The 26,755-nt window shown below is 41.7% G+C and overlaps 1 protein-coding gene across 1 annotated transcript in view; it reads left to right on the forward strand.

The window, feature by feature from the left end:
• GABBR2 (gamma-aminobutyric acid type B receptor subunit 2) overlaps positions 1-26,755 on the forward strand; it is an 840,990-nt gene that overhangs the window by 749,714 nt on the left and 64,521 nt on the right. The window contains exon 14 of the mRNA XM_077809185.1: positions 22,253-22,363. Coding sequence (XP_077665311.1) covers positions 22,253-22,363 — 111 coding nt within the window. The remainder of the gene's footprint in view (positions 1-22,252; positions 22,364-26,755) is intronic.

Here is a 26,755-nt window from a genome sequence, read left to right on the forward strand (position 1 = left end):
GATGCTAGAAAAATAGTTGGATTTAATCATGGCAGTGTAACACAGTTAGGTGTGTCTCGTTATTCAACATAGATAGAGCTGTACCTATTGTACCAAGGATGTGAGCTTGAATAGAGTGGCATAGGGTGAAAACTTGGCTCTATTGAAGTAAATGGCAAAATCCCATTGACATCAGTGAGGCCAGGATTTCACTTCAGGTACAGGCAGTTTTCCTATCCTCAAGGTTAGATGACGCAATGAACAACTGTGACAGTGCTGAAAAATGGGTAACACTTTTCATAGTGTAGACAAGACCACTGTGACCAAACCATGTTGTACTATGAATTATTCTTGCCTGTATGTACAGAAAAAAATGAATAGCCATGTTACAGAAGTCCAGCTAACCCGAGTAGATACCTACATTAAAACACTGTTTTTAACATGGGTATAACATGTTTTTCTGTCTAGGTGGGCAAGAGTAATTCATATAACAACGTGGGTTTGACCACAGTTATGTTTCACAACCATGTTTAAATGTATTTATTTTTTATTTTAGATGGGACCTTATCAGCTGGCAGATGGTATGCTGATGGGGAAGCACTCAGTCATGTCCCCAAACAAGATATTTATTGTTGCTATCTTTTCTTATTTTTAGTTTAAATGATATCACAATAATAAGAGTCAAAATCACCATAAAATCATGCAGATGCTAGGATACTATGGTAAACATTGCCATATAGATATGACAATGTCTATAAATAAAAGTGAAAGTATCATGATCATAGAATCATAGAATATCAGGGTTGGAAGGGACCTCAGGAGGTCATCTAGTCCAACCCCCTGATGATGTCTGTATTCATTTTACCCCTCCACCAAGTAAGGTGCACAGCAAGCAATCCAGAAGCAGCAAGCAGCATCTGGTGGATTTGATTTCAGTCTGTAATATTTAAGCTACATTGTTATGTCTATCTAGTGGCATGATCAAATGCATTTAGCAGGAAAGTTGAAATATGACTGAATCCTTTTGAGACTATTTTGATAAACAGGAAGGGCACAGGGCTTGACACATACAGGCACAGAAATCACAGGATGGTACATGAGAGTGTATCATGAATAGGAATTCAACTATATCATGTGTATTAGGGAATACATTTTCCAATTTTTAAAAAATCAGATGCATTTTGCATTGTCAGCAGGGCCAGCCCACAACATTTGGTACCTGAGGCAGGGAGCTCAAATGACACCCCCATGCTCCCTCACTTGGGCCAAAACTTTGAAACTCTGGGTCCTAGTGCTGCCCCCCCACAGACGGGCACCTGAGGCGGCTGCCTCAGTTCGCCTCATGGTAAGGCCAGCCCTGATAGTCAGCAAGGATATGATCATATTGGAGAAATCTACTCTTGCCAGTGACAAGAGATGCTGATTCCCAAATTTGATTTGATTTGTACATAAATCCATTCATACAGAAAGTGTTTAGCTTCACTGACTTGATTCAATCAAAACTGAATAATGAATACTGTACTTGGTACAGTCATTAAAAGCAGTCTATTTATGTACATCAAATTACAAATTCAAATCAAATTATAAATTAAATTAAATCCCTTTAATTAAATATAATTAAGGCAAACCCTAATTAAGGCACAAAAGGCTATAATTCTTCTGAAAACAAAGAATCCAAAGAACCATAAGAAGCCAAAATGGCTTTATAGGAAATTTAGGCTATGGCTATGTCTACACTGCAGAGTTTAAAGTCACCAAAAGTTATGCCACTTTAATTAAAGCGCTTTAATTAAACCACTGTTGCATGTCCACACTATGCTTCTTGTGTTGATGGAGTAGCTATGCCACTGTGCAAGTGACCTCAGGGTGTTTTGGGAAGGGTGTGCAATGCGTCATGGGACAGGTACAGCATCACATGATTCAGGTTTCTTAATCCCATTGTTTCAGGGGCATCCTAGTAGATAAATGCTTTTCAACTGAAGTGCATGGGCAGGGAGGTGGGCACAGTTGCCAACTTTCATGTGGTAAATTAGCACCCTGGCTTTCACAGTAAGTCAAAAATCAAGCTAATCCCATTTCAAAACAAGACAATCCCTAAGAACCCCAACACTCTGTGACTAGATTCCCCCTGGCATGCAGTCTGGGTTTGTGGTGGGCCCGCTGTGCACCCCTGACTCTCTCCCGCCCTTGCCCCTGCTTGCTGGGAGCCAATCGAAAAAAAAGAAGCAATAAACTACAACAAGCTACAAACCAAACAAGCAACAAGCTACAAGCCAAAAACTAGCCAACAAGCAACCCACAAGCCAATTAAGCCAAAAACAAGCCCAATTTTTGCATTTTTTTCGTGGGTTTGGCATGTCTGGAGGTGGGATAGAATGTGATGGAGAGTGTGTGTGGCGGGGAGGGGCATGAGTGTGTCCGCATGCTGTCTCATAAATTCAGACAGCCACTGGAAGCAACCAGTGCTGAGGCAGGGGAACCCCCAACATCAGTCCCTGCCTCCCTCCCTGGCACAGCAGTCACACACACACACACACACACACACACACACACACCCTCCCTCTGCCTGTCTGCCTCTGTGTTCCTAGAGTGGGAGAGAGCAGGAGCATTCCACATCAATGATTTGCTGTTTGTTGTCCAAAGCAGAGTCTATACTGACACTTTGTCACTTTAACTTTACCGCATAAAGCTTTATGCCTCTCATCAAGGTGGTTCTATTTTGTCGTTGAAACGGGCAAGTTTTGTTGCCAAAAGTGGCATTGCAGTGTGTACACCTCCACTGTTTTGTCACCAAAAGCTGCCTATGTCTGAATAAAGCACTCCCCTGAGTGATATAAATTACACCAACATAAGCGCCAGTGTGGACAGCCCTATGTCGATGGAGAGCATCTCTTGCGGAGGTGGTTTTATTATGCTGACAGGAGAGCTCTCTCCTGTTGATATAGAGTGTCCTCACCCAACATGCTGGAGTGGCACAGCTGAGCCACTGCGGTGCTGTATGTGTAGACAAGCATGTAAGACCAAAGTGTGATTGATACCTTTACTCACATGGCCAGGTTAAGGTACTATTACACGTGAATGGGACCATACAAATTGGGACCATACAAATTGGCTGATGTGGACTGTATGCTTCCTAAGGGCCGGATTCTAATATCTTTATTCATGTCAGGTAACCCTTTATTGTTTTTTTCCCCAGATAGCTCCACTGACTTCAGTGGGACTCTTTGTGGAGTAACGTGCTACTCAGCATGCATAAGGGCATCACAGTCGTCTTTAAGGGATTAGTAATAGCACCATGAACATGGTTTACAACTGACAATCATTTGAGCAATGTTTGAAAATTATAGAGTACCAGAAGTCTGGAGAAAAGCAAATAACTTACTTATTTGGAAAACAGTAATAAGAGTGATTTTAACCCTCTCTTCTGTTCACAAATTATGCATAAACATGCATTGATTCTTGCGGGTGTGTGTGTTCAAAATTGTTAGAAGAACATTTGATGTAAAAAAATTCTAGTCTCTGGATTGTAGACAAAATAATCACTTGAGTTATTCACTATTTGTAATACATTATTCGTGGAGAGTAATAGGTTATGTAATTCACAGCATATTCAGGTTCTTCCATCTTTTCATCACTGTGGTATCTGAGCACTGTTCAGAGAGAAATAAATAAATGACTAATTGTCACATGTGTTTCTTCTCCCTGTGAGGAACATTGTGTGGGATTTATAATTTTTAAAAAGACCAAAAAAATCCCACCTGATGTACTATTATTTGTGAAGGCAAGGTCAAAGGAAGTGCGCTTTGCATTTGGACCATATAGAAGTGAGGTTTGAATAGGGTGACCAGGCGTCCAGTTTTTGACTAGAACACCGTGTCGAAAAGGAATCCTGGCAGCTCCAGTCAGCAACGCTGACCAGGCCATTGACTGTCCAGTTGGCAGCACCGCACAGTGGGGCTGGCAGGCTCCCTGTAGCCTCTGTGCCGTGCAGCTCCCAGGAAGCAGCGGCATATCCCCCCTCCAGCACCTACACATAGGGGCAGCCAGGGAGCTCCCCCACTACCCCCACACCAAGCACCGCCCCCTGAGTTCCAATTGGCTGGGAACTGCGGCCAATGAGAGCTGCAGGGGCAGTGCCTGTGGATGGGGCAGCGGCGGCACACAGAGCCACCTGGCCACACCCCCACATAGGAGCTGGAGGGGGGACATGCTGCTGCTTCCGAGAGCTGCTTAAGGTAAGCGCCACCCAGAATCTGCACCCCGACCCCCTCCTGGGCCCCAAACTCCTGCTCCTGAGCCCCAGCTCCACCCCACACTCTGCATCCCTAGCCAGAGCCCTCCCACAACCCCGCACCCCAACCCCCTCCCACACCATGAACCCCTCATTTCTGGACCCACCCCAGAACCTGCACCCACAGCCGACACCTCCTCCCATACCCCAATACCCTGCCTCAGCCCAGAGCCCCCTCCCATACTCTGAATCCCTCAGCTCCACCCTGCAGCTGAGAGCCCCTTCCTGCACCTCAAACTCCTCATCCCTGGCTTCACACAACCCAGCTGGAGCCCTCATTCCCTCTTGCATCCCAACCCACTGCCTCAGCCTGGAGCCCCCTCCCACACTCTGAACTCCTCATTTCTGGCCCCACCCCAGAGCCCACACCCTCAGTTGGAGCCCTCACCCCCTCCCAGACCCCTGAGCTAGCCCGGTGAAACTGAGTGAGTGAGTCAGGGTGGGGAGAGCAAGTGACAGAGGGAGGGGCGATGGAGTGAGCAGTGGGTGGGGACTCTGAGAAGGGGTAGGGCATGGGCAGGGTCTCAGAAGAGGGGCGGGGCAGGGCAAGGGTGTTCGGTTTTGTGCAAGTAGAAAGTTGGCAACCCTAGGTTTAAAGCTGTTCTTAATTCCTGCAGGAATGAATTCCATTGCCTTGGACAGTGTCCAAGAAAGTGCGTTCTCAGCGCAAACAAGCTTCATACTTAAGTGTTGTTTCTCTTCCCATCTGAATGACTTAAACATCTATAAACAGGAGAAAGGAAATCAAAAAATTTCAAAGTGGCTTTGAGAACACTTACGGCACAAACCATCATGCAAATATGTATTTGAACAAGACTTTTGCTTTCTGCAAACATTCTGCAAGCAGAAATCACTCGTATGAATGTTCCTGAAAATCTAACATAAAGATTTGTAAATCAAACCACAGTCATGGTTTCTATACAGGAAAAGTATTGAGTTGAAAAGGAGTACAGTGGAGTTGCCCACCCAGCTGTGTTAGGTCTGTTCTTACTAGATATCATTATTAAAACTCTAGAAGAGGGACTAAATTGCAAAGTAATGAAAATTACCAATAGTACTAAATTGAAAGATAGTGTGAACACAAATGAAGACAGGGAAACAATACAAGATACCTAGAAAGATAAGAATCATAAGCTGAACATAATAGAATAAGATTCAATTAGGAAAAATTCAAACAACAATCTGGAGAATCTGGGCAACTTTTTTGTCTGTAGACCCTCACATCCAGGCAGTTACCAAATCTTTCCATGTTTCCCTCCTAGAATCTTGAAGACTTGGCCTTTTCTTTGTCCAGACTGCCATATCATAGAATCATAGAACTCGAAGGGACCTCGAGAGGTCATCTAGTCCGGTTCCTGCACTCAAAGCAGGACTAATTATTATCTAGACCAGCGGTGTCCAATAGAAATTTGATGCTAGCCACACTTGTGGTTTTGAATTTTTCTTTTTAGCCACATTATTAAAAAGCCACGTGCATTAGCCACAATTCAATAGCCTATTAGACACATGTCACTAGTGGCAAACGTATTGGACACTGCTGATCTAGACCATCCCTGACAGGTGTTTGTCCAACCTGCTCTTAAAAATCCCCAATGATGGAGATTCCACAATCTCCCTAAGCAATTTATTCCAGTGCTTAACCACTCTGACAGCTAGGAAGTTTTTCCTAATGTCCAACCTAAACTGCCCTTGCTGCAATTTAAGCACATTGCTTCTTGTCCTGTCCTCAGAGGTTAAGAAGAACAATTTTTCTCCCTCCTTCAAGTTTTATGTACTTGAAAACTGTTATCATGTCCCTTCTCAGTCTTCTCTTCTCCAGACTAAACAAACCCAATTTTTTCAATCTTCCCTCATAGATCATGTTTTCTAGACCTTTAATCATTTTTGTTGCTCTTCTCTGGACTTTCTCCAATTTGTCCCCATCTTTCCTGAAATGTGGCACCTAGAACTGGACACAATACTCTAGCTGAGGCCTAATCAGCGCGGAGTAGAGCAGAAGAATTACTTCTCGTGTCTTGCTTACAATGCTCATAATATATCCCAGAATGACGTTTGCTTCTTTTGGAACAGTATTACACTGTTGACTCATATTTAGCTTGTGATCCATTATGACCCCCAGATCCCTTTCCACAGTACTCCTTCCTAGGCAGTCATTTCCCATTTTGTATGTGTGCAACTGATTGTTCCTTCCTAAGTGGAGTACTTTGCATTTGTCCTTATTGAATTTCATCCTATTTACTTCAGACCATTTCTCCAGTTTGTCCAGATCATTTTGAATTTTAATCCTATACTCCAAAACACTTGCAGCCCCTCCCAGCTTGGTATCGTCTGCAAACTTTACATGTGTACTCTCTATGTCATTATCTAAATCACTGATGAAGATATTGAACAGAACTGGCCCCAGAACCGATCTCTGCAGGACCCCACTTGTTATGCCCTTCAAGAATGACTGTGAACCACTGATAACTACTCTCTGGGAACAATTTTCCAGTCCACCTTATAGTAGCTCCATCTAGCTTGTATTTCCCTAGTTTGTTTATGAGAAGGTCATGCGAGACAGTATCAAAAGACTTACTAAAGTCAAGATATACCACATCTACCGCTTCCCGTCTATCCACAAGGCTTGTTACCCTGTCAAAGAAAGCTATCAGGTTGGTTTGACATGATTTGTTCTTGACAAATTCATGCTGACTGTTGCTTATCACCTCATTATCTTCTAGCTTGCAAATTGATTTCTTCATTATTTGCTCCATTGTCTTTCTGGGTACAGAAGTTAAGCTGACTGGTCTGTAATTCCCCAGGTTGTCCTTATTTCCCTTTTGATAGATGAGCATTACATTTGCCCTTTTCCAGTCTTCTGGAATGTCTCCCGTCTTCCATGACTTTTTGAATATAATTGCTAATGGCTCAGATATCTCCTCAGTCAGCTCCTTGAGTATCTAGGATGCATTTCATCAGGCCTTGGTGATGTGAAGACATCTAACTTGTCTAAGTAATTTTTGACTTGTTCTTTCCCTATTTTAGACTGATCCTACCTCATTTTCACAGGCATTCACTATGTTAGACGTCCAATCGCCATCAACCTTCTTGGTGAAAATTGAAACAAAGAAGTCATTAAGCACCTCTGCCATTTCCACATTTCCTGTTATTGTCTTTCCCCCCTCATTGAGTAACGGGCCTACTCTGTCCTTGGTCGTCTTCTTGCTTCTAATGTATTTGTGAAATGTTTTCTTCTTACCCTTTATGTCCCTAGCTAGTTTGATCTCATTTTGTGCCTTGGCCTTTCTAATTTTGTCCCTACATACTTGTGTTATTTGTTTATATTCATCCTTTGTAATTTGAGCAAGTTTCCACTTTTTGTAGGACTCTTTTTTGAGTTTTAGATCATGGAAGATCTCCTGGCTAAGCCAGGGTGGTCTCCTGCCATATTTCCTATCTTTCCTACACAGTGGAATAGTTTGCTCTTGTGCCCTTAACAATGTCTCTTTGAAAAACTGCCAACTGTCTTCAATTGTTTTTCCCCTTAGACTTGCTTCCCATGGGATTTTACCTACCAACTCCCTGAGTTTGCTAAAGTCTGCCTTCTTGAAATCCATTGTCTTTATTGTGCTGTTCTCCCTCCTACCATTCTTTAGAATCATGAACTCTACTATTTCATGATCACTTTCACCCATGTTGCCTTTCACTTTCAAATTCTCAACCAGTTCCTCCCTATTTGTCAAAATCAAATCTAGAAGAGCCTCCCCCAGTAGCTTTCTCCACCATCGGAAATAAAAAATGGTCTCCAATACATTCCAAAACTTGTTGGATAATCTGTGCCCTACTGTGTTATTTTCCCAACAGATGTCTGGGTAGTTGAAGTCCCCCATCACCACCAAGTCCTGTGCTTTGGATGATTTTGTTAGTTGTTTAAAAAAAGCCTCATCCACCTCTTCTTCCTGGTTTGATGGTCTGTAGTAGACCCCTACCATGACATCTCCCTTGTTTTTTACCCCTTTTATCCTTACCCAGAGACTTTCAACAAGTCTGTCTCTTATTTCTATCTCAATCTCAGTCCAAGTGTATACAATTTTAATATATAAGGCAACACCTCTTCTCTTTTTCCTCTGCCTGTCCTTCATGAGAAAGCTGTACCCTTCTATACCAATATTCCAGTCATGTGTATTATGCCACCAAGTGTCCGTGATGCCAACTATGTCATAGTTGTGTTTATTTACTAGCATTTCAAGTTCTTCCTGCTTATTCCTCATACTACTCGCAGACATCTAAGATACTGATTTGATTTCCCTCCCCGCCCCCCCAGTTCTGTCTTGTCTCTCCTTTATCCCTGCTTTTACAGCCCATGCTCCCCCCAGATTCTGACCTTCTCCCAGGTCTCCATGTTTTTGACTTACATGTGGGCTTTGGTCACCTGCCCCCCATCAAACCTAGTTTAAAGCTCTCCTCACTAGGTTAGCCAGTCTGTAGCCAAATAAGCTCTTCCCCTTCCTCAATAGGTAGACCCAATCTCTGTTTAGCAGTCCTTATTCCTGGAACATCATCCTGTGGTCAAGGAAGCCGAAGCCCTCCTGGTGACACCATCCTCGCAGCCAGGCATTCACCTCCAGGATGCATCTGTCTCTGCCAAGGCCCCCTGCCCTTGACTGGAAGGACTGAAGAGAACCACCTGCACTCCCAACTTCTTCACCCTTACTCCCAGAGCCCTCGAGTCACTTCTGATCTGCTGAGTGTCCTCCCTGTACCAGAGCCATATCTTTCATCCAGACTTTTGTCTTGTGTCTCAGCTACTGTAACGTTTTCTCCTCTGGACTTGGCAACTCCAGCCTTGCTCCCCTCAATTTCATTCAGTACTCTCTATCAAAATCATCTTCCTTGCTTGTTACTTTAATAATGTCTTCTCACTTTTTTAAGCCCTGTTGATGGATCCCTTTTCACCACCACATCAAAAATGCATAGCTAGACTCACCCCTGCCTTATCTATTGGCTTATTGCACCAATGATCCCCATTTTTACTCAGCCAACATTTCCATCTTTTGTCCCTTGTCAGTCCACTTCTTCCTTAAGTCTTGATTGCTGTAACCTATGCCAAATTTCTTGCCAGCACAAACTGCTAAACTACCCCGTTAATTCACTATCTTATCCTTTTTCAAGTCCCTCCTTAAGACTTCTGCTATGATGCCTACAGAACACTGCCAGTTAATAATCCCTGGAATGTAGATGAGCTCCATTGTGCACACAGCCATTGATCTCACCCACCCCCACCCATTTGGAAGTTACTTAAGCATGTCGTAACAGCGTCAGAGAAGGCATGCCTACCCCCTAAAATAGAAATGAAATGGGAAAACTGGGCAGAGGGGAATCATTTGATTATATGGAACAGCTCATGAAGTTTTTGAGCCAAATATATTATTATTTTTAGACAATTATAAATAGGTATCCTTCAGAAAATTTCCCCAGGGAAGTGTGATGTTCAAGTTGACACTGTCCCCTTAAAAAGGTATTGCATATATTTTTTAAAACCTTTTCCTCAGAAGCATCATATTCCCTGACCTTTCTTATATGACTGGTATGTATTGTAAAAATAAATATGTCACAAACCAGGCTTACAACAGCATCTTATTCTTTTATACCTACAATTTATCTACATAAATTAGATCTTTTGTAATGTAGCAGGCATGTGAGAGGACACATCCTTCAGGGCATAAGCAAAGAATGAGTGATAAATGTATTGAGCCTAATATCCAACTATACATTATCTGAATCCACCTTTCATCCATTAAAGGCAAGTCCTAGACTTTTTCTTGTCACAAAATGTTAATTTTTGACATGGATAAAACAAATATTAAAAAATTCAGTGACGAATAGTGTTGCTTATCAAACTATCTGTGATTCAAGGAGAACTATTGTATAAGTACCCTGTGGTAAATCAGGTGCTGTACTCTCTACTCCAGGTTTTATTTAATTATTTTGGAAAGCACTAAATGTATCTTTTTTTGATCCATGAAATACAGCTGCTACCACACCCATAGGTTTGCCTCAGGCTGGCTGACATCCTCCTGCTGTCCACTCCACCTCTGTAATTTACTTCTAGTGTCTATATTTTGTTACTCCTTTGTCTTCATTGTTTTTCAACTCCTCTGCCCCTGAGTTCCTTTTAAACTTTTTACTCTGAAGGTGGGATGTGTGAATATTCTAAATTGTATATGAAAAGCCACAGGCTGAAGTAATGTTATTCAATATTGTTCCCTTCTAACGGAATTTTTCTGAAGTGAGAGACCCTGGAAAGCACTGTTAAAACCAGACCTCTCAAGTGTAGTAGATTTTATAGTATGTTCCACATTTTGCCTCGATCAGGCTCCCTGTCCCACCCATACTGTAGCTCAGGCAAAGATCCACAGACATGCAAGAGAGAGCAAGTCCTTCTAAATACCCTTTAGCCTAGGGGAACGTGTACAGCAGGAAGAGCCAGGGAATATGAGTTCAACTCTTGTCTTTTCTGATTGCTATACACTTCACAGCCACCATTATTAAGCAAGGCCTCATACCCCAACTCTAGAAGTCAAATATTCGTCTCTGCTGCTGCCTGGGCCTGCTACTCCTGCAGTTTTATAAATAAACTAACAGAGGTTTCACAAGGTCACTTCAAGGAGAGCTGGGAATAGAATTCAGCTCACTAATATGTAGAACTGTCTAAAAGCAGAGAAAGAATAAATAGGGCAGAGGGTAGTGGCGCTACACATCAAACACACCTAGTTTGGGAGACTACATTGCTTCAAATGGACTCCCCGCATCCCTATACCACACAGAGATTTCCGTGGGCAAGAAAGGCCTGTGGCTATCTAAATAATTGAAAGTCCAGATGGGCCTAAAATGCAGAGGAAAAGCATACAGATACAGACCTACACTTAATCACCAAATAAAATATATGAAAATGTGACAGAAAATGGTATATGGATCATCCCCTGTATGATATGTTAGTTTCCAAAATTAATTCTTATTTGAAAATAAGCCATATAGCCTTGCCCAGGTCATTCACTATTATAAGTCACTGAGGCATGATTGTATAAATAAATAGATTTTGAACAGAGAGCTATTTAAGAATATATAGGAACTATGTTACCTAACATAGAGGGTAACAGTAGGTTCAGAATTGCCCATTTGTACCATATATGCATTAAACATACACTGTTGCATAGGCAAATGTGGATTTCAGTCATATGGACCATGGTAACATAACAAAGAACAGGTCCAAGGAATATATAAAAGGGCACCTGATTATTGTTTTGACCTGTTACCAAATTAACCACTTTTCTGTTCTATACCAGCAACATGAAAAAGTATTTGGTAGAATTGTGTTAAAGGGAATCTGGTTTGACAGCTGCTGAAAGAAGATAAATTATTTAAGGGAAATGTTGCATAAAAGCTTTACTGAATTCAGACAAGAACACTTTCTCATGGCTACCTGGTTTGCTCTCAATAATGTCACAGAAGTGGCAACGCTGCTTGAGTATCTATTTATTGAAGAAAGAAGAATAAGAAATCATTTCCCTGCCACTGTAGGGACCTTCGGCACTGGTGCATCTTGGTCCCTCCTATAACAGTCTAGTCTCCTGTGAGCTATAAAATTTTGGTCTAGTGTCAGTTGTTGGGTTTAGAATCTGAGCACTGGGTAGTGTGGAGATCCTATGATACACAGGAGGCTAGACTAGATGCCCTGGTGGTCCCTTTTGGCCTTAAACTCTATGACTCTAAAAATCTCCATAACTTTCATACTTTTATCTCCTGGGGAGGCATATAATTTACTATATAAACATAAAAAACATCAGTCCTTACTCATGTCAACAATCTCAGTGAAATCAATGAGACTACCCATCTGACTAAGGATTGAGTCCTTTCTTCTATGCTCTGTAAGTTTTTATATTAAATGAACCTTCCCTTGTTCTTTCAATAACTTTCTATTCTGTAAAATCTAAAATAACTTTGATATTTGAGTATATATACACACACAATAAAATGTCTCTATATATTTTCTTCTTGAGATTGCAGCCCTGGTTATTTGTCTTCTCAATGTAATGAGAAGTGAACTGAAATAAGTTACAAAAACATTCTCCTAGCAACTTCATAACACTATATCTCCCAACTAATGTAACAAACAAACAAAAAACAGAGTTAGCCTTTGCCTAGGTTGAACCAAAATCTTTCCAGGCTGGTTCTAGGCTCTGCCACACTAAACTCAATCTTTCAAGGCTGGAACAGGCCTCTATCAAAGCCAAACTCCAAACATAATGTTAATCCCAGGCTAACTAAATCTTCCAAAGATGAAGCAGGCCTCTGCCTAACCTAAAATCCCAAGCTAGACCGACTCTTGCAAGTCTGGGGCAGGCTTCATAGCACCTAGTACACTCTAGCCATAGCCTTCTCTGTCTGACTGAAAATTGAGTCTCCCAGCTAGTAGCAATGCTGAGCCTCCCTCAATTCTAGGAGAATTTTATCACTGGTTCCATTTTACCAAGGTACATAGGTGCTGGAACTAGGGGTGCTGCCGCACTCCCTGGCTTGAAGTGGTTTCCATTATATACAGGGTTTACAGTTTGGTTCAATGGCTCTCAGCAGCCCCACTATAAAAATTGTTCCAGAACCCCTGCTAAGCATTAAGGGGAAAATCCTAATCCTTGCACCCAGCCTGAGTAGCTAGGCTGGGTTCAGGACAGGTTCATAGGGAGAGAGGAAGAATCCTTCACCCGATTTATAGAAGGTCTGTGGAGAACACCACAGCAGCTACTGAAGCCAAATGAGTAGTTTATGGAGTTCTAGAGGAGCTGCATAGTAACAAAGCTTCTGGCCCCATTCTCTCCTGACATTACTGTGTCTCACCAATGGCACAGCCATAGCCCTTAAATCCTGGCCTCTTGCCTCACGTCACAAAGTAATCACTCCTGTCCTGTCTACTATATCTTGTAGTATTTGTCCAAGTGGCTGCAAGCACATATTTAGGCAGGTTTCAGTCTCTATTCCTCAGACATATATCAGGACAGGACTAGAATTCAAAATGATCTTGACAAATTGGAGAATTGGTCAGAAATCCACAAGATGAAATTCAATAAAGACAAGTGCAAAGAACTACACTTAGGAAGGACAAAATCAGATGCACAAATACAAAATGGGGAATATCTGGCTAGGTGGTAACACTGCTTGAAATGGATCTGGGGATTATAATGGATCTCAAATTGACTATGAGTCAACAGTATGATGCAGTTGCAAAAAAGGCTAATATCATTCTGGGGTGTATTATCGTGTGCAAGATATGTGAGGTAATTGTCACACTCTACTTGGCATTGGTGATTGCTCAGCTGGAGTACTGTATCCAATTCTGGATGCCTGTGGCGTGGTGCCTCCCCCACCCCCGTCATGCATTGAAGGGCTTAAAAGAGCCCTGGGAGAGGGCTGAGAGGGAAAAAGCTGGGCTGTTTGGGAAAACAGCCACAGGTGTAGCCTGTGTAATTAGGGCCCAGTGGGTCCTTATAAAAGGGCAGTGGGCTAGAAGGAGGGAGACACTTTCTCTAGCTACATAGAGAGAGAAGGAGCTGGCTGCCTGGGAAGCTGAAGAGGGTACCTAGGGCAGAGCAGTGCTGGGGAAGGGTAGAGGGAGCTGGGGCGTGCAAGCCTAGCAGAGCTTCAGGCTGAGGTAAAGGCCCACAAAAGGGTACTAAGGCTGCAGAGGAGCAGCCCAGACCTAGACAGAGGCAGCTGGTCCAACCCTCTTGCCGATGATGAGTGGTACAGTCTGCCCCAGGGAGCGGGGGCTAGATGATGACTGACAGTAGCCACTGAGGCAAGGGAGGGATAGTGGGTTGGGAGTTCCCCTGGCGAGGGGAGACCCAGACTGAGGGGGTACTGCTAGGGGGCAGAACCCTAAGCTAAAAGGGCACTGGGGTCTGGGAGGGGCACGGGACCAGTGGCAAGTGAGATACCGACTGGCAGAGGGTGCTTCTGGCTGAAAAAAGCTAATTCCCTGGATAACCAGCAGGAGGCGCCGCAGCGGTGAGTCATCGCCCCGCAACAGTACCACACTCTAAGAAAGCTATGAACAAATTGGAGAGTCCAGAGGAGAGCAACAAAAATGTTAAAAGATTTATCAAATCTGATCTATCAGGAAAGGTTAAAAAATGGGGCACGTTTAATCTTCAGAAAAGACTGAGAGGCGACCTGACAAAAGTAATCAAATATGTTCAGGGCTCTTCTAAAGAGGACAGTGATCTGTTGTTCTCCATGTCCACTGAAGGTAGGACAAGAAGTAATGGGCTTAATCTAAAACAAGGAAGATTTAAGTTTGATATTTGGAAAAACTTTCTAACTGTAAGAATACTTAAGCTCTGGAATAGGTTTCCAAGGGAGGTTGTGGAATCTCCATCGCCGGAGGTTTTTAAGAGCAGGTTAAACAAACACCTGTCCGGGATGGTCTAGGAATACTTGGCCCTGCCCCAGCAAAGGGGCTGGATTTCATGATACCTCAAGGTCCCTTCCATCCCTACACTTCTATGATTCTGTGATCAAAGGAAGACAAGAAGGGAAGTCCAAGATAATATACTTGGACAGCAATCCTATCTGTATTAGAGTTCCTTAAGGAAATAATATAAAACAAAACTCCCACTGACTGCATCAGGATCAGGACTGGACCTTTAAGTGCATTTATATATTAAGGAAACTAATTGTGTTCAGAGAACTCTTGACATTAATATACCAGAATATTCCTTTCTCTCAGTGCTTGTAATTCCATATTTGGTTGCAATTCTTTTTTTTTTTCTTTTTTAAGTTAATGCCATCTAGCTAAAAACAATTAGATCAATAGATAAAAATTTAAAATGGAGCTATCTGGATTAGGCTGTGGAATAAACAAGTCACTCCTCTCTGGGAAACATGTGGCTCTCAAAAATCAGTTTATTTAAAATACACAAATCGATCCACACTGGATAAAATGATAAATTATGAATTCATGCCATTTGCAAGTAAAAATATGAGAGCATTCACAATAGATGAGCCTATGAATAGATCTAAGAGTATTTTCTCATCTCTAAATCCCAGTAAACTACAGTATGTATGATTACTATTTTATGGAATTATTTGTATAGAGACAGATGGAGAGCAAGAAAGCAGATTTATTTAAAAGATAATAATGTGTGAACATCTCTGAGGCTGAATCACCAGTGCTCTTTTTATTGTGGTAGAAGAAATTTCAGTGGTTATCTATGACGTGGCATTTTCTTTCTTTCTTTTTTTTCCCCCTTTAATCATAACCCCAGTTTGTTTTATCCCATCTGTCTTCGTAGCAAGTTCTGATATTAAATAGCTACATTAGGCTACCTGAAATCCATGAAAGATGCAGGTGCCTTTTTACTTTAGTAATGTTGTTGTGATGAGACAGTACACTTTTCTATATCTTACAAGAATTCACATAAAAATAAAATTATATAGTTCTAAAATGTGGCATTAATATCAATTTAGCTATATATGCTGGCATTCTAACAGACATCACTGCATGGTGATCTCAGCTAGCTGAGCATTATAGTATTACTGTCATATATGTGTGCTAGAATCTAAAGATACTTCTAGCAATGAGGATTTGGAAATTGAGAAGTGTATGGGAGTTCCACTGAATTGTCAGTTTCCCAAAGAGCTTAATTTTTTAAGGCTCTATTGAAGCAAGATAACTTGGAAGCCAAAAGTTCATGTCTTGGCAAGCTGAAGTTCAGTATAACGGAAGGAAAAAACAAAGTCGTCCGGGAAAATTAACTATGGAAAAGTGACTGCTGCCTTCCAGCCCACTGGATAAGGTGGTGGCTCTAAAGTCCAATCATGTCAGGAGTGAGCATTGGCTCCCTGGCATGCTGCAACTCCAGGGACATCTCTTACAGGCTTCATTGACTGGAAGGAGTTAAGGTTGGGCAAGGAAGCACCACCCCATCTCAGTCTCATGAGGGGATTGGAGTGTGTGATAATACTGACTTTGCAGACATTATGTGATGCTGCTTCATGGACTCCAAGGCCAGAAGGAACCATCATGATCCTCTAGTCTGACCTCCTGCACATTGGAGGCCACAGAACCTCACCACCCACTCCTATAATAAACGCCTAACCTCTGGCTGAGTTACTGAAGTCATCAAATCATGATTTAAAGACTTCAGGTTACAGAGAATCCACCATTTACACTAGTTAACACCTTCAAACCCCATGCTGCAGAGGAAGGTGAAAAACCCCCAGAGTCTGAGTGTCCAACACTGCCATCCATCAGTCCCTTTTGGGAAATGTTTGTAAGTTTCCATGTGGAGTTATTATTGCTGTAGTTAGAAGTAGCAAAGTTAGTGTTAAGCTCTTTTGCCAATTTTTTGCCCATTGGTCATTTTGGATGTACTTTGGGTTCTGAGTGTTGTGAACCTCTTTAGCCATAGCTAAGAAAAATCCACAGTGTTCACAATATGCCTCTCCTGGATTGGCACAGTGTCCATTACAGACTCTCATATTTGGTGCCTGTTCTGCCTCAGGGAGGGGCCCCACCAAATTTCAAAATCCTGCTGCAAACACTGCAGGCAATAGAGGTCTGGAGGATGTTTATAATGAGCAGTGTTAGGCATCCTAAAGATAGGGGTTGTTGCTGCTCCCCTATTAATAGTAATGCATACATCCAAGAGGGTTATGATGATTTTAAAGATAAATTGTTTATTGGTGTCGGAAAGCCCTTCTCTATACTCAGCAGTTTTGGCATAGAGTAGAGTAAGCATTTTATAGGGGACGATGTGCAATTCTAATGTGAAGTTAACAGAATAAACTGTTTATGCTGAGCTGCTGAAAGCATTGCAAAAACTGATGCAGTATAAGAAACCTTATTAGGTTTCAAAGGAAGTAGGAAAGCTTCAGCCTAATCACAGACAGGAGGTCTTCAGGCTTTTGCTGATGACATCTGAAGGCCATTTCAATTGCTTTCTATAAAAGGAAAGGGCAGAATTCCAGTACATATACAATCCTTGGTAGGTTTTAAGCTGTCATCTTCTCTACAGCCAAGCTCTCTGACAATAGCAAAGTGCACAAATGGTGTTGGATTAGTGAAGTGATGCATTCTGTTATAATTATGGATTTTTAAAACCTTGTTTGGACATCAGAAAAGACCATATTTTATTTATCTAGCGCTTAGCCAGGATCAGTAAATTCATGCAAAATGCATACATTAACCAAAAAACAAATAGAAACAGTGAAGCAGAAATATCATTCCATAGTACTGAAAAATAAAACACAAAAATCCACATACAGCAAAATACTTCCTACCTGTTTAGGAACACACACAACTCATAATTTATGAGAATTCAACAAAATGTCATTAAAATATTAAGACTTCATGGATCTGAAGCCTGGTTTAAAAGAGTGCTGTCAACTACAGAAGCTTTCCGAATTTTGGTACTGATATCGGGACCGATCATGCAAGGTGTTGAGTATCCTCTGCTCCCATTGAAACACCTCACAGGATTGGGCCCTTCTTGTTTTCATTGGGAGCTTTGCCTATTCTTGAAGAATCAAGCTCAGAATCCCAGAAAAGCCCAAATTTATTTCTGAGTACATAATGTCCATTACAGACTCGTCCTAATGTAATTCTGGTACATCATTTCCTTAATGGGAACAGTATCGACTACTCTGGTAGAATTTTTAAAATATTTTGGTACTTTTTTATATACCATCATTTTTTGCCCTTTTTTTCCCCTCTTTTGAGTACTGAGCTCATGCATTCTCTCTAGCTCTAATAACAGAACAGAACTTGCATTTCAAATACATTTGAATTATGGCTGTCAAGCAATTAAAAAAATGCAATAAATCATACGATTAAAAAAATTGATTAATCACTTAATCATACTGTTAAACAATAGAATATCTTAAATATTTTTGGATGTTTTCTACATTTTCAAATATATTTTCAATTACAACACAGAATAAAAAGTGTACGGTGCTCACTATTTTTGATTAAAAGTATTTGCACTGTAAAAAAACAAAAGAAATAGTATTTTTCAATTCACCTCATACAAGTACTGTCGTGCATTCTCTTTATCATGAAAGTTCAGCTCTCAAATGTAGAATTATCTACAAAAACACTGCATTCAGAAACAAAACAATGTAAAATTTTAGAGCTTGCAAGTCCACTCAGTCCTACTTCTTGTTAAGCCAATCGCTAAGACAAACAAGTTTGTTTACATTTGCAGGAGATAATGCTGCCCACTTCTTGTTTACAATGTCCCCTGAAAGTGAGAACAGGTGTTCACGTGGCACTGCTGTAGCCGGGGTCGCAAGATATTTACGTACCAGTTGTGCTAAAGATTCATGTCCCTTCATACTTCAACCACCATTCCAGGGGACATGCATCCATGCTGATGACAGGTTCTGCTCAATAACAATCCAAAGCAGTGTGGACTGACACATGTTCATTTTCTTCATCTGAGTCAGATGCCACTAGCAGAATGTTGATTTTTCTTTTTTGATGGTTCAGGTGCTGTAGTTTCCACATCTTTTAAGACTTCTGAAAGCATGCTCCACACCTCATCCCTCTCAGATTTTGGAAAACGCTTCAGGTACCTAAACCTTGGGTCGAGTGCTGTAGCTATTTTTAGAAATCTCACATTGGTACCTTCTTTGCGTTTTGTCAGATCTGCAGTGAAAGTGTTCTTAAAATGAACAACATGTGCTGGGTCATCATCCGAGACTGTTATAACATGAAATATATGGCAGAATGTGGGTAAAACAGAGCGGGGCACATACAATTCTCACCCAAGGAGTTCAGTCACAAATTTAATTTACACATTATTTTTGTAATGAGCGTCATCAGCATGGAAGCATGTCCTCCGGAATTATGGCCAAAGCATGAAGGGCCATACGATTGTTTAGCATATCTGGCACATAAATACCTTGCAATGCCGGCTACAAATGTGCCTGTTCTCACTTTCTGGTGACATTGTAAAAAAAGAAGAGGGCAGCATTATCTCCTATTAATGTAAACAAACTTGTTTGTCTTAGCAATTGACTGAACAAGAAGTAGGACTGAGTGGAGTTGTAGGCTCTGAAGTTATTTGTTACATAACTGTACTCAAAAAAAAAACCAATCTATGTTTATAAATTGTACTTTCACGACAAAGATTGCACTACAGAACTTGAATGAGGTGAATTGAAAAATACTGTTTCTTTTGTTCATTTTTACAGTGCAAATATTTGTAATAAAAAATATACACTTAGATTTCAGTTACAGAATACAATATATAAAAATGTAGAAAAACATCCAAAATTAATTTTAATTGGTATTGTTTAACTGCAGTTAATTAAAATCAAAATTATAATAAATTATATATAAATATAAAAAAATTATCATTTAAAACTGAAATTTTTAATTGCAATTTTTTTAGTTAATCATGTGAGTTAACTGCAATTAATAGACAGCCCTAATTTGAACATAACTACATTCTTTTAGGAGAGAAATACCTTAGTGAAATGCTCACTCTGTTTTTCACTGCCTATGGCTGCATAGTACGGCAGGCCTTCAGTGACTCTTTGTGCATACATGTCAAAATACTGGATAGCACCTTGACCCGGTAAATCATTATCTGCTCAGAAAACAGCACAAGGCTGAGCTTCTGTGCAGGCACAAGTATGGTGAAGCATCAGGTGTTCATTGAGTGCACATCCCAAACCCACTCCAAGAATGTGAGGTAAAAAGGAGAATGGGTGTGGGCAGAAGATGGACGTAGCTGAAAAGACATAAGCAAAGATCCTGAGTGGGTGTAAACTGGTGTAGCTCCCCACTGCTGAAAAGTAAACATTTTTGGGAATATGGTAGATCTGGAATGGAACTGAAATAATTATCTCACAACTCAAAAAAGGATGCAATTAATGGCACGCTAGAACTAAAAGATGTAGGGGAGATCAGTCCTGTATTTATTAAAAACAAAACAAAAAAAAAACTCTTTGGCCTTGTAATGAGTTAAGACAAAGTTTAGAAACTTAGACAAAATGTATCTTTAGGACAGTCCTGTTCATGTGAAAATGTTGACACTACTGAATTTAAGATAGCAACTCTCAGCTGAACTTTTTTCCATTTCAATCATAAATGATAGAAAATCCAGAAAGCTTTATCCTCAGTTTAGAATGTCAAATTACATTAGTACATAAAGACTTTGTTATTATGAGACCTGATCAGGGAGAAGGAGACATTTTTAAGGATCCCAAACACACATTAGTAGCATTGTAATATATTTTTCTGCCACCTGGCAGCCTTACCCTGAGAGGTGATGAGCACCCTGTAGCTCATTTTGATGGTAATGGGAGTTGCAGGTGCTCAGAGGCCGTCAGAGTGGGGCCATACACTACTTATAAAAAGGTAAAATCCTTCTCTCGGTCCTCTCTGATATGAAAGATTTTTAGGATTAGATTATCCTATTCAGGGTTATAACTGGGAAGGAGTGAACGTAACTGTCATTCTGTTGCCAAGAATGCAAGGAAATAACTATGGATTGTGAGAAACTTGCCCCACAATCCTCTTTCCTTTTATTTTGTATTCTTTGTTGCTATCTGAGGTCAGTGGTAGCCAGGCAATCATGCTTTACATATGGAAGGGCTGATGAGGGAAATGGAGTCGGGGCTTGATTCTGCACTTATTGAAATCTATGGCAAAATTACCAGTGACACTAGTGGGAGCAAGACTGAACCCTAGAATAACGGTCAGTTTTTCTCTGAAATCCTTCTATGAAAAAATCACTTCTATATTTGAGTCAAAGAAAATCTGATTTTTTTCCCTAGCTCTGATAAATCCATATTCTTCTACCTCAAAGATTTTATATATATATAGCCAGGTACAAAAGGAACTGGCTGTAGTGACTTCCACTGGTACTGCACATGTGCATAAAGTGAAGCACATGGTGATTCACATCAGCTGAAGATCTGGACCATCAGTTTAAATTGGAAATAGTGAGTTGCTTTGAACATTTGTGCCCCTATTTCAGGTTCTTCTCAAAAGGAAAATAAGATAAGAGTTCACAACAACTTTGGATAGAGTGGCACAATAGAACATTCCTATCAAAGTAACACATCAAATCCGTTAATCACTAGTCTAATTTGCAAAAGAACAGGTATTATGTCCAGGTACAAAGGGCAGGCATTGCTGCACTAGCCTCTTTTCTCAGGGTGAGTGGAAGCTATGAGGGTTCTAGCAGCATTGATTTGTACAGAGAGTTTCACTTGGTCTCAAGGGGAGCTTGCTGCAGAAATTTTGGGATGAGTTATATTCTATACTGAGCTTTTGCTGCAGTTTCTATAGTGCAATCGCAATAGCATAATCCAAGCACTTGGTTTGTCTCAGGGCAATAAAACAAAACAAAAAATAGTCTGGAACATACCACAATGTGTATCATTGCATACTCTGCCCTTGATCAATGACAAAAAACGTAGGGTGAAGTGAAGAGAGATTTTAACTATATATATTTTCATGGCTGCATGTTTGAGCTATATCCATTAGCTTTTTTTTTTACTATTTTTACCAAATTAGCTGTCCAAATTAAAAAGATACAAGTTGTTTCCTTTCCCTTCAGTTACACAGAATGCCTTCCAGCATATTTTTTCATGGTAGTTATGTATTTGTTTAAACTATAACAGATTAATGTGATTGACAGTATTAAAGAAAGGGAGTTATTGAGCATATGACAAACATTCCTTCTTGCTTTCCATTTTGCTGTAGCAGGGTAAGCATGAATCCACCTGTCTCCTTCCATTCTCTAATTACTATTCTTTACTAAGCTCCTTTGCAGCCTTATGGAACCACACCATCAAAAGTCTTACTAAAGTTGGCTTTTCTTTTATACACAAATACATGTATCCCCAACCTACTGGGAACAGAATGAAATGGCTTCTGAGGCATAAGTACATGTCAAATATTTTACTCTTTACTTTTTCTTCCCTTTGTAGCCGGACCCTGCAGGCAGAGATATTTCCATTCGTCCAATTTTAGAGCACTGTGAAAACACTCACATGACCATTTGGCTTGGCATTGTCTATGCCTACAAAGGGCTGCTCATGGTAAGTATTGCGTGGTTTACATAGCAGTGCTGTCTAGTTGCTCCTCTTTTGTTAAAAACTGCTTTCCTGATGGATAAACGTAAGTTAAAAAATCCTTGAATAAATCTTTTTAAAGCAGATATGATAGTATGTTAAGTAACAAGGGCATTAAATACAACACTAAAGCTTACCCTAATAGATATAATGCAAACAAAAGAATTTGGCAATCAAAGAATGGGAATATGAGTGAGAATCTGAATAGTCTTTAACTCTCTTGTGGAACTCAGGCTAAGGAACTGTTTAATTGCGGTGAAGACAATCAGGCTCAGGGTGGAGCTAGGGCTGTAGTACCCTGTCAGATGGGAGGGTCTCAGAGCTCTGCTGCAACCAAAGCCGGAGCCTCTACACCACAATTAAACAGCCCCACAGCCTGAGCCCTGTGAGCCTGTCAGCTGGCATGGGCCAGCCACGGGTGTCTAATTGCAGTGTAGACATATCCTTAGGGGCCTCAATCCAATTGAAAGTCACTCCTAAATCACTGAGGCACTTCTTGAAAATTCTACCAATACTGTTTTGGTTCTTTCTGAATTTCATAATGCTAATGACTAATTCTATGTGACTAGTAAACGTTCTGTTAAACCAAACCTACCTAAGATTTAGCTAATGGGGGAAAGCAAATTACTTCTGAAAAATTAGAAAGGATTTTAGGAGACACACACTGTATTTTTTTCAGTCAATAAATATGGGACACATTCTGCCTTCAGATACATGCAGACAATTCCCATTTAAAATCAGTGCATACCTGTAACTAGAAAGAGGACTAAGTTCATGTCTTTAGTACTCAATTGCTGACAAGTCATTAACTTTATCATAATACATATATTCTGTACAATGTAAAGGCTGCATGATGGTTTATACATACAGTGTTGTAGTCCCGTTAGTCCCAGGATATTTGAGAGTTAGGTGAGTGAGGTAACATTTTATTGGATCAATTTCTGTTGGTGAGAGAGACAAGTGTAAGCTTAAAAAGCTTGTCTCTCTCACGAACAGCACTTGGCCCAGTAAAAGATATTACCTCACTCACCTTGATGGTTGGTTCGTCATTTGTCTTAATGAATGATGGGTTTCTTTGATTTTTTTTTTTTGTAATCATTTTCAGTTATATCTACTGTGTCTTCCCAATTTGTCACTGCTAGCAGGAAACTCTCATTCTTGAATTGTAACCAGATTTTACACTTTTTGCATGTTTAGTTTTGTAATAACAGTTTCATAGTGTGGTAGGTCAAATGGAGCATAACTGGTATGCAAGGACAGCATTGGACAAACCTCAAGTGCCAAAATCAGCTTATGAAATTGTAAAATGTTCACTCTGCATTTTCATAGGCATTGGTATTTGCTACATTTTTCTCTGTAATTCTGCTCATAAGAGTTAATATGTCAAAAGTGTTTTGTCTGGTTCATCTATAATAGAGCTGGTCAAAAATTAAAATTCTGAAGTGTTCAAAGTTAACTGATCTTTCTTTTAAAAAAATTGCAGAAATAATTATTCAAGAATATTTCCAATACAGTTTTCTATTTTATTTTAAAAAATTCCAAGAAAATTTTCACACGGTACTTTAAAAAAAAAGTCAACAAGTTTTGTTAAATTTCATTTTGGATAAAACCATTTTTCAACAAAACATTTTCTTTGAAACATTTTGGCCATCAGTGTAACATGTAGGACAACATGAAAGTATTTATTTTTATTTAAATAGTAATGAATTTCTCACCGGGCTATGCAAAAACCTATATTAGGACAAAGGAGCAATGATCAAAGCAGCACGTACTATTTAGCTGAACTCAAATATGTAAGAGAGCATCTTCCTTACAAAGACACCATTAGAATCTAGAGCACAAAAAATAATGTAAGAATCATAGAATATCAGGGTTGGAAGGGACCTCAGGAGATCATCTAGCCCAATTCCCTGCTCAAAGCAGGACTAATCCCCAACTAAATCATCCCAGCCAGGGCTTTGTCAAGCCTGACCTTAAAAACCTCTAAGGAAGGAGATTCCACCACCTCTCTAGGTCATGCATTCCAGTGCTTCACCACCCTCCTAGTGGAAAACATTTTTCCTAATATCCAGTGATGAGCTGCCAAAATCTCCCTCCTCACCCCACAAGGGGGTCGTTGCCCACCCCCACCCCCCTGGACTCCTGCCCCATCCAACCCCCCCCACGTTCCTTGATGCCCCATCCACCCCCCTCCCCTGTCCCCTGACTGCCCCCAGAACCGGGCAGATGGGTCTCGTAGTGGGTGCCTACCCCACCCCTAAGAGCCAGCAGGACCTGCCGGGGGGCGAGGTGGGGAGTCCCAGCGGTGCTTACCTGGGGCAGCTCCCAGGAAGCATCTGGCAGGTCCCTCTGGCTTCTAGGGGCGGGGGAGCGTAACTGGGGGGAGCAGGGAGAGCGGCCGCTCCCCCACTGATCACATGAAAAGTGGCGCCTTAGGCCACTCCCTGGGTGCTCCGGGGCTGGAGCACCCACAGGGAAAATTTGGTGGGTGCAGAGCACCCACCGGCTGCTCCCCACCCTGTGCCCAGCTCACCTCACCTCCGCTCCGCCTCCTCCGTTGAACACACCGCCCCGCTCTGCTTCTCCGCGACCCCCCCCCCCCGCTTCCCGTGAATCAGCTGTTTGGCAGGAAGCCTGGGAGGGCTGAGAAGCAGGTGGCGGCTTCACAATCAGGCCGAGGGTGGCGGAGGTGAGCTGAGGCGAGGAGCGGTTCCCTTGCGCCCCCCTGCCCTGGGGTTACCTGCTGCAGTGTGGGAGGCCCTCCTCATGCCCCCCCGCCCCAGCTCACCTCCATTCCGCCTCCGCCTCCCTGGGCCTGAGCAGGTAGCTGCGGCCTGCTTCTCAGCCTGCCCCAGCTTCCTGCATGAACAGCTGATTCGTGGGAAGCCTGGGGGGGGGCGGAGAAGCAGGGCAGGGCGGCGCCTTCAGGGGAGGAGGCGGAGCAGAGGTGAGCTAGGGCTGGGGATGGGGCGGGGAGCTGCCAGTGGGTGCTCTGCACCCACCAAATTTTCCCCTTGGGTGGTCCAGGGCTGGAGCACCCATGGAGTCAGCGCCTAAGGCGCCACTTTTGGCTGGTTAAATTTTAAAGTCCTTTTGGAACTGGTTGTCCCTCTTGGAACAACCAATTCTAAAAGGGCTTCTAAATTTAACAACCGGTTCTACCGAACCAGTGCGAACCAGCTCCAGCTCACCACTGCTAATATCCAACCTAAATCTCCCCCACTGCAACTTGAGACCATTACTCCTCGTTCTGTCATCTGCTACCACTGAGAACAGTCTAGAGCCATCCTCTTTGGAACGCCCTTTCAGGCAGTTGAAAGCAGCTATCAAATCCCCCCTCATTCTTCTCTTCTGTAGACTAAACAATCCCAGTTCCCTCAGCCTCTCCTCATAAGTCATGTGTTCCAGTCCCCTAATCATTTTTGTTGCCCTCCACTGGACGTTTTCCAATTTTTCCACATCCTTCCTTCTTATAGTGTGGGGCCCAAAACTGGACACAGGACTCCAGATGAGGCCTCACCAATGTCGAATAGAGGGGGACGATCACGTCCCTTGATCTGCTGGCAGTGCCCCTACTTATACATCCCAAAATGCCATTGGCCTTCTTGGCAACAAGAAGCGGAAGCATAAACTAAAAATTACAGATTAGGATGAACTTGATGATTTGGCTACTGAGAATGTTGCTAAATCTTTTCTTGCCTATCACAAACACTACCTTGGATGCTGAGCAAAAGTCCATACGTGTTACATGTGGACGACTGAACACCACTAATACATTCATCCACAAATAACTTGTGGGATAGACAATTAAAGCAACTAACACTAAATTGCTAATCTGCTTTTATACTTAATTATAAACACATACAATTTCAACGGTAGCATATGGTTTAAATATATGTTCTGGGTTGTTGCAGATAAATTATGCAAATACCATTTAGGTCTCCACAGATTTAGGCCCCAATCCAGCAAAGATTTACACAGATGGTTAGCTTTACACAGTGTGAATAGTCCCATGCACGTCAAAGGGACTACTCACTATGTGTAAAGAGAAGTATGTGAGTTAATTGTTCCAGGAGCAAGGCCTTAGGGTATGTCTCAGCTGCAACTGGAGGTGTAATTTCCCTCTGGGACGGAAGCACCCCTGCTAGCTTTGATCGAGCTAGCGCGCTAACAATAGCAGCGTGGCTGTGACAATGTGGGTGGCAGCGCAGGCAATCCACGCATGTACAACCTAGCCCGAGACCCCGCTAAGTACCCGGGCGGCTCGCTAAAGCCGCCACCTGGACTGCGATAGCTGCACTGCTATTTGTAGCCCACTAGCTCGAGCAGAACTAAGGCATGTAAACCTACCCAACCTGG

Source organism: Eretmochelys imbricata, chromosome 2 (genome assembly GCF_965152235.1).
Source record: "Eretmochelys imbricata isolate rEreImb1 chromosome 2, rEreImb1.hap1, whole genome shotgun sequence".
Taxonomy (NCBI): domain Eukaryota; kingdom Metazoa; phylum Chordata; order Testudines; family Cheloniidae; genus Eretmochelys; species Eretmochelys imbricata.